Here is a 12,414-nt window from a genome sequence, read left to right as displayed (position 1 = left end):
CAAGTATCCTGCACAAACAAAGGGAAGGAATCCTTAACCAGGATCCTGACTCCCGTGGAGCCGGTAGTGAATCCAGCGTGTACCACCAATTTATACCCTCCCTTGTGTAGGGCCAAGCATCTGTTACCGACTAAGTGCGTCTCTTGCAATAGTATCACGTCTGGGGAATGTTGCCTAATGAGCTGACTAACCATCCCCCTCTTAATCTTGTCACCTAGGCCATTTACTTTCCAACTTCCAACCTCATCCCTGACCCTCTGTTATTACGTGCCACAGTACCCATGCAACACGAGTATTGCTACGCTTTCCTCACCTGAGACTAAAAAAGAAGAAAATAAACCACAATCACACCCAAAGCATCCAACATCACACCCATCCACCCACCCCCTCCCTACACCTCTGCTCACGGCTTTCGCCAATCCCAAACTCGCAGTGTGCCTGTCGCCCCATACTCTAACTAATCGTTTATCTAAATGTAAAGCTGAGGAGGAGTACAGCACCCCCATTCCCCAGCCCGCCCCCAGGACATTACACCGGTATCAAATCTCTACTCAGGAAAGCGTGCGTGTGAAAAGAGGTTTCATATACCCCCCCCCCTAGTCCAGCCCCCCACACCACAGTCAACGGCAGTACTCATCATTCCTGTTCCTGCGGGAGTCCTCCATCTTCACCACTGCGTCTCTGTGACTCCGGCTGTGCGGGAAGTCCATCAACCCAGTCCGAAGCGATTTCGGGATTGTCAAAAAACCAGACCTTTCCCTGGGCCCCAACTTGTAGCTTGGCAGGGGACATCATAGCATACTTATATCTTTTGTCTCTGAGTCGCTCATTGACTCCAAGTAAACTTTGCCACTGTTTCTGAACCCTCTGGGTGAAGTCTGGATAGAAGTTGAGGGTTGAGTTTTCATACTTCAAAGGTCCCTCTGACCTAGAGGCATGCAGGATAGCATCTCTATCTCTAAAGTTGAGGGCCCTCGCGATCATTGGTCGTGGCGGGGGCCACCGGACGCGGTCTCCCACCTGGTATTCTGTGCGCCCGCTCTATAGTGAAAAAATTTCCCAGCCCCATGGGTTTCAGATGATTGAGTATGATATCTTCTAAAAATAGGTCGGGCCTGACCCTCAGCCTTCTCTGGGACTCCTGTGATACGCACATTGTTCCTCCGGGCCCTCCCTTCAAACTCATCCAGTTGGCAACCCGCCACCTCACTAGAGGCCCTGAGGCTCCGAACCTCCTGCTACAACTGCGCCACTCGCCGTCTTAATATCTAACGACTTCACTTTCTGACTCGTTTTTGTGAGGTCGGCCCAGATCAGATTGACCTCTATTATCACTGTGGCAAGTTTGTGATCAAGCGACTCCATCTTTTGTCCTAGGGATGTGTTGACTCCGTTTATAGCTGCCATCACATTGTGTAGCATGGGCTCGGGCGTAGGGCCGGAGATCTCTGCGCCTCTGTCTTGCATATGACCAGACCCCATGGGTGAGCCCTTGGGCTGCGTATAGCGGTCCATCTTGTTGGTCTGTACATAGCGGTCCTGCCTGGTGGACTTGGTCTGCGGCTTCTCTGTTTCAGGGTTAGCCGCCATCTTGACCCGGGAAGCAGGACCGACCACACGGGCCTTCAAGTTAATAGTATGGGCGCAAGTAGTGTGACAGAGGACCCTCTGTACTCTTAACCCCGGGAGGCCGATTGCTGTCATCCACTGCCAACCACGCCGCCAGGAGACCAGAGGATCAGCCAGATCAATCTGCGTTGTCGCCTGTCTACAGGTCCTCTGACACTCCATCAGCACCGCAGCCGGCTCCCAGGGCAGACTGCTGCGTCTACTTCTCCCACCACAGCCATCATCAGCGCATGGTTTTTCAGGCTCACAAGGACAGCGCCGCCATATGCCCCACTCCTCCTGCGCCTCCCAAAGTCATTGCACTCCCCGCGGATAGGATCCGGTCTGATTCAGTGACCACGTCTCCCGGGTCCCCCCCTGAATCACGGGCACCCTCCACACAACAAGACTACCACGGCCACTCAGTCCTCGAGGCTAGAGTCTCCCCTACATCGCCCTTCATTCTCCTGCATCCCTGCCGTCAAAACTGACCTCCTCGCTTTAGGGACCGAGGAGCTCCCTTCAATCCTGGCTGTGACGCACTTGGGGCAATGCCGCTGACCAGGTCCGGTACAAGTCCTTAAAGTCCCAATGTCACACTTTGCGGCAGGGTTCAGCCGCACCGTAGGCCACACCGACGTGCCACATCCACCACAGCTGACAGCGGAAGAAACAAGGGGGGGGGGCCACCAGAAGGACTCGGGCCCCACCCTAGGTCCGCCAGTCCAGGGAAACAATTACACGGCCGGCCTTTCTCTCTCTGCCCCCCTCAAAGTGTAGCTGTGTGCAGCACCATCTCAGAAGAGGCGGGTAGCAGCCGCACCATCAGTAGTCTATCCCCCTCCTGTTGTTAGCCTGCGTGTGGAGGGCATGGGGGGAAGCCAAGCCACATCCGGGTCGATCGCGGTCGGCTGTCAAAGTGGGGCCGGACCGGTGACACCCGGCAATCGGGCCCACTGTTATTCAACTACAGCCGGGGTCGAATCCCACTCGAGAACCTGGCTGCGTCCAGGAGTAGGCCTCAAACTCGCCGAACTCGGAACTCGGTGGCGCCGCAGCAGATTCAGCCGCGGAGCGTCACCATCGATGCCGCTTCCCTTCAGCCTTCAAATTCCGGTTAACCAGTTCAGGATGCCTGGCAGGATATTCCCGGCGGTGGCGGGGGTCTCGGGAGCTCCGGGCTCACTCGGCCATTTTGGACGGGCGTGAAGCTCCTCCTCAACATTTTATATCTTTATGCAATTTTTTATATTATTTACTATTTAATTAGATTTTTGGTTTAGTTTTAACGTATTTATTATTAACTATTATAATAATCCCATGTGTGATTTGTTTCACTTTTGCCACATAATTGGTAAAAATATATCTTTATATATATATTTTTTAATTTACTTATTCTATTTTTTTTATAATTTAGGTATGTTGGTACTTATTGAATTTGCTACCCTCTTTAAAAAAAAAGACCCTTACCTTCTAATACTAAGGTACCACAATTAATACCTGAGTATCAATACAAACACCCTACCCCCTACCCTACCCCTATATCCCTTGCATTCTGTGTTATTGTTATAATTGTAAAAAATAAGTATTAATACACTTCGCTACGCAATAGCCCTATTTTTATTGCATCCCATTCTTAAAAGTTATAGTTACTATGAAAAATTGTTTTTAATGATGATAACATCAATTTTTACCAAATATCTATAACATATACTTACCTATGTACATACCCATAAACTTACATAATAATGTGTGGTAAAGGCATTTGTGGTATTGAATCTTGTGGTAAAAAAATGTGTGTTAATGACACTCATGGTAAATTCATACGTTGTAAATGTCTATATCTAAAATGCGTTGTAAAGAGGTGTGTGGTAATGACACTCGTGGTTTAGACAAATGCTTTGTAATAACCTGTGTGGTAAAGACTGAAGCATGGTTAAGGCTTCATTGTTTTAAATGCTGTTTGCCAACTGCAAACAACTGGAAAAAATCTGGCGCACCACCAAGGAGTCCGCCAACGGGACCACCTTCTAGACATCACTCAACCATTACCAGCGGCGCTTCAAAGAGGCATGAAGAAACTTCATAGCGACTGCATCAAGGCAAGCTCCAACCACGCAAAGAACTCTTCAGCCTCGTAAAGGAGTTATCCAATTTTTCAGATACAGAAAACATCATCACTCGACCCAAGAACTCCGATACACCCTGGCAGACTTCTTCCAAGACAAAATCTCTGCCATCTTCAAAAACTTTGAAACCCAGCCTGCTGTCACAAACATCCTCAGCCTTTTTGCTCCCACAGTCACAACCCCTGACCAGTAGATCACAGTTGGGACCAACTCACCATGCAGAGCATCATTGACATGCACTCTGTTCACACAGGAGCAGCTACAGATCCTTGTCCCCAACAAATGTTCAACCTACGCAGCAAAACTATTCCGCATCAAGCTCACAGCCATCTTTAACATATTCATCAGCTCAGCCACCTTCACAGATGAGTGTAGACACATGGAAGTCAAACCCCTCCTCAAGAATCATTCACCAACCCATGAGCTCAAAAACTACAGGTATTCTCCCTGCTCACCTTTCCCACCAAAGTCCTTGAAAAGGCCACCAACCACCAACTCACAGAACACCTTGAGAACAACGATCTTCTGGACGCATCCCAATCCAGATTTAGTATGAACCACAGCACTGAAACTGCCCTGTTCCCAGCCACTGATGACATCACAACCCTCCTAGACCAGGAGATGTGGTTGCTGTGATCCTCCTTGACCTCTCAGTGGCCTTCGACACTGTGTCCCACCACACCCTGATTAAGAGGCTTCATTATATCAGAATACAAGAGAATGCCCTCAAATGGGTCACATCCTTCCTCACTGGAACAACACAGAGAATCTACCTTCCACCATTCACCCCTGAGCTCTGAACATTATCTGTGGCGTACCTCAATGTTTGTCCCTCAGCTCCACTCTCTTCAAGGCCTACATGTACCCCCTGGACAATATCGTCAGAAATTACAGACTGAACATTATCACCTATGCAGACAATTACCAGCTCATCCTCTCTCTATCGAATGCCCTTCCACCACATGGGACAACTTACACCTGTGCATAACTAGTGTCGCTGACTAGATGCAAATCAACTGCTTGAAGCTCAACACAGACAATCACGAAGTACTATTCTTCGGGAAAAACTCCTCCTCGTGGAATGACTCCTAGTCACCTGCTCAACTTGGAGCATCTCCCACGCCCTCGACCACACCTGGATCCTCGGCATCATCTTGGACAGCATACTCACCAAGAAGAACCAGATCAGCGCAGTCTCCTACACCTGTTTTCTCACTCTGCGCATGCTCAGAAAGATCTTCAAATGGCTCCCAGTCTTCACCAGACACACCGTCAGTCCCGCCCTCATCATCAGCCATTTGGATTAAGGCAACCCACTCTATGCAGAAATTGCAACACACCTCCTGCAGAGACTACAGACCATTCAGAACTGAGCTGTCAGACGTATCCTCAATCTCCCTAGATGCACCTACATCACCCCTCACCTGAAGAAACTCCCATTCCACAAGAGATTGATTCTGTCTCATGTCTCCAATGCCCTACGCAACCAAAATCCAACATAGAACATCCACTGCCTGAGCTTCCACCAAATCTTCAGACTCCTATGCTCTACTTCCCTCTACCTCCCTCACACCCCTCACATCCACCGAAGCAACAGTGTAGGCCATTTGTTCTCCTACCTCACCATGAAGTCCTGGAACAGCCTTCCCCTCCATCTCTGGGGCTTCAGCCTCTGTTCAGGAGCTCAGATGGGGACTCAAGACATGGCTTTTAAATTGATGCCACCTGAGCAACTTGGTTCTCAGTGCCTAGATACCCTTGCAGGTGATTAGTGCACTTTATAAATCCTGACTGTTTGATGGATGGCATCATGCCTACTTATGTAGCCTGGCTCTTACAGCTTTTAAACTTGCAGGCAAACCGGTCAAAATAACTCTTTTTGAAAGGAAATAGCTCTACTTTTAGTTATGAAACCCTCAGTAGTCTTTGTATCACAGAAGGTAAGAAGCATAGAGTTTAGAATTGGTACATGCAAGAATTTAGAGTTGGTATGTACCTATAATAACTAGACCCCATAAAAGGGCTGTTGTTATCTAACAGAAACAGTAAAATTCAAAATAAATTTTAACTCTGCTATCCTTGGTCTGTGAGAAGCTAACAGGATAATTCAAACACTATTTTGTTAGGTTACAACACTAAGGGGCCCATTTGGATGGTGGGCGGACTTCAGTCGTCCCACCATCCTCACATTACCGCTGAGTAGGATGCGACCGCTACCCTGGCGGTCGCAGTCCGCATATTTGACATTGCGGCGGGTTATAGAAGCACCCGCCGCAATGCCAAATTGACATGTGGTGCATTCCCGTGCACAACGTGGCAGGCACCGCACGGTGCTTGTCACCTTGTGCATGGGAATGCAGGGGGTACCATTGGTACCCCCCAAGTGCACCCCCTGATCCCCCCACCCCCCTGGGGGCCCACAACGGGCACAGCCACCATATTATACTCCAGCTCCAACCGGCCGGCAATCGTAACGATAGCTGACCGGCGGGAAAGCGGCGGACAGAATTTCCCTCAGCCACGGTACCCCCACCATGATGATATGGCCAGGGGTAAATTAAGTTGGGACAGGGCGGTTGCGATCTGCCCACCATTATAATCACCACCCAGTTCTTGTATGTAACACTATTTTTAGTGTTTTAAAAAAATTCCAATTTAGTAGTTGTTAGATTTTTAATAAAAATTAAGTAAACAGGACTTTTAAAAAGTTAGACTTCCTCTGCCTAAACCGTCAATAGGTCATTAAGCATTAGCCTGCCAGCAGCTGGTCCCTGTCAGTGCATCCCCTTAATAAGGTATGACAAATGTTCCCATTGTTCTCTCTTGAATCAAGGGCTAAGAAGTTGACTCCAAGGGTCAGTTGTAGCACCTCCTCAGTGACCTCAGAGGCACAACACATGCTGGATCCTTTTTCACGAATTGCCCATCTGACCAGAAGCAACTGGACCTGACCTGCTTGTGGACTTTGTTGGAATGAGTAATAACTTCTAAGTGTTTTCTCTGAGGTCTTGGAAGCCTTACAAGTGACAAAGAGGAGCATCTCTAGGAAGTATGAAAAGTTGAGGGTCTGGGGCCTATTAGGATGACGGGCGGACTTTTGTCTGCCCGCCACCCTAGCAGTGCTGGGACCGGCAACCAGTGGTGTGGTGGTCCCTCACCGGCGATTAGGATGCCACCGCCACAGTGGCGATGGCATCCTCCATTCCAAGCATTGTGAGCACCGCCCGTCACAATGCTGGGAATGCACTGTGTGCATTGTTATGCACAAGGTTACAGTTACCGCAAGACACCTGCCACCATGTCCATGAAAATGCAGGGGGTACCATAGGTACCCCCATGTGCACCCCCAACCCCCCAATACCCTGAGGGCCTACAACGGGCCCCCAAAAGCAAAATCTGTGTTGCTGCCACGGAAAGGCTGCTTCCCGCTCCCATGCTAATATGGATGGCGGTGTCTAGCAGACACCGCCATCATATATAGCCCCTTTTCTGAATGGTAGACGGGCGGAACACCGGCGGACAGTCTTTCCGTCCGCCGGGTTCCTCCCTACCATACTAATATGGCAGGGGAAATGGGTGGCGGGCGGGGTAGGATGTAGGGCGGATTGCCACAGCCACGCGGGCGGTTGCGGTCCACCCTATATCCTAAAAGACCCCTCACGACTTTCAAGACCTCTGGAGTATCAGTGGCAAAGGTTCCTTATTTTGACTGGAATTATATGGGTACATCTACTGCGATGGGTACAGCTTCAGGCTTGCTCTGCTAGAGGATTTGGTGTTCCATAAAAGAGATTTGGTTTGAAGGCAGAAATCTTGATCTGCTCAGAGCTTTGTCCACAAAAAACCACCAGCTTTAGCGGGAGCTCAAAACTTAGTTTTGATAAGACTTCATTTGATACAGCCTGTAACCTTAACCCATTTGTCATTTCATAGAATAAGGGACTGATAAAGAGCTTGGTGGATGGGTTACTTCATCACAATGGTTATGGATATCCTGTCTGTTGAAATATAAATCCCAGAGGATATAATTGGAGTTATATTTTGGCAGACGGGATATCCGTTACCCTTGTGACGAAGTAACCCACCCGCCAAGATCTGTATCAGGCCCTAAGTCAGAAGGAAAAATCTTTGACCAGGGTGACCAAATTGGTGTATATGGCCCGTGCTCCATTGCGGTTTTCCTGAAATCATGCCTCAATCCTGGTCAATCATGAACAATGACTTTTTTTTGGAGCTTTACGTTATGTTTTGGTGTTTTTTGTCTTCAATTTTTTTAAATTCATATCTCCAAGGTCCCTTATTGAATGTTTGTCATTATGGTGTCGGTTTGCTTGTTTAAAGTTCTATATTTTTAGAAAGTTGTTGTGAGATTTCTATTGTATTCATTTTTTACTTTTTAACATTTTTTTGACTACTACGTACTTCACATGCTTTCCCAAGATAAGCCTGTCTGCTCTGTGCCAAAGCTACCAGGTGGTACAGCCCAGGTTTAAATGATTAAAACTGTATATTACCCTGAGTGGTTAGTAACTCTCTTTCTTACAAGTCTCTTGTTTTTGCAAAACAGTAATGATGGTAGAATGTCTGCTAATGCTGGATGCATATAAGTATTGCACTAATAATTGGAGGTTCGACAATAAAGATTGTGTACCTAAGTTGCATATGAACGATTATACATGTTAGATCTATCATCCTTGATGTGGTTTCCCCTTCTGTTGTTTGCCTTCAGACCTACTGTTTTTGCTGGCTTCATCTTTGCTGGCCTTAGGACTCTGTACACTTTACCACTGCTAACCAGTACTAAAGCGCTTGTACTCTTTCCCTAACACATGGTAATATTGGCATATACACAAATGGCAATTTACTTATAAGGTCCTAGTAAAGCAGCACTACATGTACACAGGGCCTGTAAATTAAATACTACTAGTAGGCCTGCAGCACTGATTGTGCCACCCACTTAAATAGCCCTTTAATCATGCCTCAGGCCTGCCATTGTGGGCCTTTATGTGGAGTTTAAACTGTCATTTTGGTCTGGCAAAATAAACCTTTCACTGGGCCCAACCCTTCCTTTTTAATACATATAAGTCATCCCTAGAGTAGGTCCTAGATAGCTCAGAGGGGAGGGTGCAATGTATTTGATAAGTATGACATTTTCTTTTATGTTTTAAATGTCCTATTAGTGAAAAATCTTAAATTTGTTTTTAACTACTGCAAGGCCTAGCTCTCCCATAGGATAACATTGCAGTTGCTTTATTCCATTTTATAAGTGTATTCTCCAAGTGAGAAGAGATAAACAGTTCATGTTTGGTGTCTCTGGAGCCCTAATTTAAAATCCTAACTGATGATGAAGTCTGATTTTAAATTAACATTCTGAAAATGCCCCTCATAGAAAGATGGCATTTTACTTGCCTTAGCCATTTGGTGCCTGTAGCCTATCTCTAGGTCACAGGACAGGGTGTGGGTGATAGTTGGGCTTTGTGTATTCCTCCTAGACAACTACACACAACGAGAGCTTAGGTGGGACTATATGGGCCATCACTGGCAGGATTGGAGGGAGGAGCTGGGCACAGCTCTACTTGCACATGAACAGGCTGTATCTGCTCTTCGCGCCACACTGACCACTGCCAGCGATGCTCTCCTTGCGGCCCTCTCCAACCCAAATGGGACTCTTGGCATGAAACCTGAGAAGGTAAATCTTCAGCTTGAGTAATCTGGGACTGTATCTGACCAGCGCTCCATCGCGGTCGGCCTGAACTTTTGAGTTTGACCCGGTCCATTGCAACCTTACTGCCCCGGTTGGTGCTTTATACTTTAGGCTGTATATTGCAGATAGTACTTTAAAAAATCCTAACTCCGGCTCTATTTTATTTTTTTATTAATTTGGTTGTTTTGAATATTAAATAATGCTATATTTTTTTAACTGGTTGTAGTATCTTTTTGTGTGGGGTTTTCACTGCTTTATTGTTGCAAGTTTTGCACATATATTTTACACCTTGCCTCTAAGTTAAGCCTGACAGCTTTGTGCCAAGCTACAAAGAGGTGGGTGCAGGAAAGTTTTGGGCTTGCTTGTCCCTTATCCTGACTAGGATTGTGAATGCTGCTTGACCAGGGCTTACACACCAATCAATCAGTAACCCGATTTCTAACAATAGATAATACCTAATTTTGTGTATTTTAAGAATACGCTGTGTACAAACTGTGGCAATTTAAACCAATGACCTGATTTAGAGTTTGTGCAATGGATGGATGTCTTCATCACTCTGATAGACATCCGGTCAACCAAATTTAGAGATGTGCGACAGCTTCGCGGGCAGCTCCCAATATTGGCACTAATCGCTATCACATTTTTCAAAGTTTGACGGATGGTTCCGTCAAACAGGCAAACCACCCATCAAGCGTTTACATCGTTTTAATTTTTCCAAACCAAAATCCATAGCTGCAGTCTGTTTCATAAAAAAGAACTAATGATTTTTTACCTTGATCTGAGGGCACTTTTTAAAAAATTTTACTGTCCCTCATCACCCGGTATTACGTGACATGATGGGAAAAAAACTGTCACTGCGATGTAATATCTTTTCCGCCAATCGCTAAATAAACCCCAAGTGCTTTCAGTGTAAATAACATGCAGTTTGTTTTTTAGGTATAATTGTGAAGCCTTACTGAAATTGACTATAATGGTCTCTGTTTTTGTTGATAGGTATTGATGGTCCAGCAGCTTTTCAAGATGAAGTTCAAGAGATTGGAAGCCAAATTCAGATACTAACTATTGGACAATCTGGGCATGATGAAGATGATGCAGATACTGTGGCCAGTGGTCAGCAACAGAGCAAACAAGATCTTAGAGTGACAATGCAGAAAAAGGGTAAGGATGACCTTTTTCTTTGCTTACATCTAATTCTCTAGGTCTTGGAGTTGAAAGGTCATGATGAAATATATTACTGATATTTAGTTACTAGGAATGAAGCACAGTTATCCAAGAAATGGCAGAGTAAGAAGCAAGGCAACAGCAAGACTACATCAAGTACTATAAAATTGCGGCACCACCAGATCCATATGACATTATTTACCCCTAGACATGTTCACATAGCTAAAAAACTCTGGAGGTATTATTTGCTACAACATCGCAACAGTCTGCTCATATATATATATATCCAATAGGAATAACATGTATTTGTCACACCTTAGTGGTAGGGAGCTTCTGATCAAAGGCCTTGGACGGCGTGAAGATCTGAGAGCCCAATTCTTAACTGTCTTTGTCTGCCAGATATATGGACGACTGCTTCCAGTAGCCATGATACTGCTGACATGTTTAGCACCTAAGCAGATAGTGCCTTTAAGTATGAGCCCCAAGAGGAAAAACCCAGAAGGGAAAAAACCTCTGGAGGGACAGCTCCATATGACAAGGGCTGAGACAAGGAACCCAGCAGACTAGTATTGGGCACAAGAGTACCATCAGAGACAAAGGCTGAAAGGGAAGGCACCAACCGAAGAGAAAAGGACCAGTCAGTATCAAGGAACCAGCAGAAGTGTTAGAAACAACAGGAGCAAAGAAACACAACAGCCAAGAATCAGCAGGAGTAAGCAAACACACCAGCAGGAGCAAAGAAGTGTTGCAATGCAAAGAAAATGAGAAACCCTCCACGTTGCATGAGAACTCCTACTGACCATCATGGATTGGGAAGAGACCTAAGGACATCAAAGAATGGTTGTCATTGTGCTTTGCGGAATATAAATACTCAGAGCGCCTTCCCAAGAATTCTGAGAAGAAAGACTATGGTGCCCCCTCATCGTGGTCCCCAAGGAGATGACAACCAAAGGCCACACAGGTGGGTCAGTTGCTGTGAAGGAATGCCCTTGGGCTTATGCAGTGATCCACTGGCAGCACTACTGCCCTGTATGTAAGAAGTACACATGTCTTGTCCATATAGTGGGACATGAGCAAAGCCATCAAAATATTTTTTTATTTTATTTTTGCAAGATTGGGTAAACAGACTTGGGGCATTAGTTAGAGTTTTGGTGACAGGATGTTCCATGAAAAAATGATGGGTATCCTGTCTGCCATATTACAAGTGACATAGGCTGTTAAGCATTTGTAATAGGGTGGCCGGGACATCCACCTCATTTGAAGGGGTGTTTCCCACCTGCCAAACTCAAATAAGACCCTTGATGTTTACAAGGGTGTAATTAATTAAGCTACTGGTTGAGGGGGGTGAAACTGTACTCAAGAAGCAACCACAATTATTGTCAGGGTAAAACACATGCAAACTCCAAATTAGCCAGTAGTTTACTGTGTGGTATCTTGGCACAAAAGCAGTCAGGCTTACCATACCAACAATGTATAAAGAATGTATGTAGTACTTCAAACTGTAAAAAAAACAACACCAGGAAAAATTGCACACTAATCAAGAAACATATAGGAAAATTGAATAAATTATTTTAGCCCAAAAGAAAATCCAATATGTAGAACTTGAGATATGCAATTTAAAAGATTTAAATGGAAATAGTGGCTAGACGCAGAAAGCGCCAACTGTGGTTATCTGGTTGCACTGGACTGGAAGAAAGTCACAAGTTCAAGCCGACTGTGATGGAGTGCAGGCCGGATACAGGTACCAAATTGGGCTTTCTGAAAAAAGTACCTTAAATCATGGTTAATATAGTGTTGCAAGATCTTGTGTCG

At 45.9% G+C, this 12,414-nt stretch overlaps 1 protein-coding gene and 1 long non-coding RNA gene across 4 annotated transcripts in view; one reads left to right on the top strand and one right to left on the bottom strand.

Annotated features, from left to right (window-relative positions):
- Positions 1-12,414, top strand: part of TUB (TUB bipartite transcription factor) — a 536,930-nt gene that overhangs the window by 375,762 nt on the left and 148,754 nt on the right. For all 3 annotated transcript variants that reach the window (XM_086956017.1, XM_086956015.1, XM_086956016.1), the window contains exon 5: positions 10,435-10,599. In XM_086956017.1, the coding sequence (XP_086812143.1) occupies positions 10,435-10,599 (165 nt within the window). The remainder of the gene's footprint in view (positions 1-10,434; positions 10,600-12,414) is intronic.
- LOC147731057 (uncharacterized) overlaps positions 1-12,414 on the bottom strand; it is a 114,341-nt gene that overhangs the window by 47,177 nt on the left and 54,750 nt on the right. The gene's annotated exons all lie outside the window — the stretch shown is intronic.

This window comes from Lissotriton vulgaris, chromosome 2_1, assembly GCF_964263255.1.
Source record: "Lissotriton vulgaris chromosome 2_1, aLisVul1.2, whole genome shotgun sequence".
NCBI classification, from domain to species: Eukaryota; Metazoa; Chordata; class Amphibia; order Caudata; family Salamandridae; genus Lissotriton; species Lissotriton vulgaris.
This window is presented reverse-complemented; position numbering and strand designations above follow the sequence as displayed.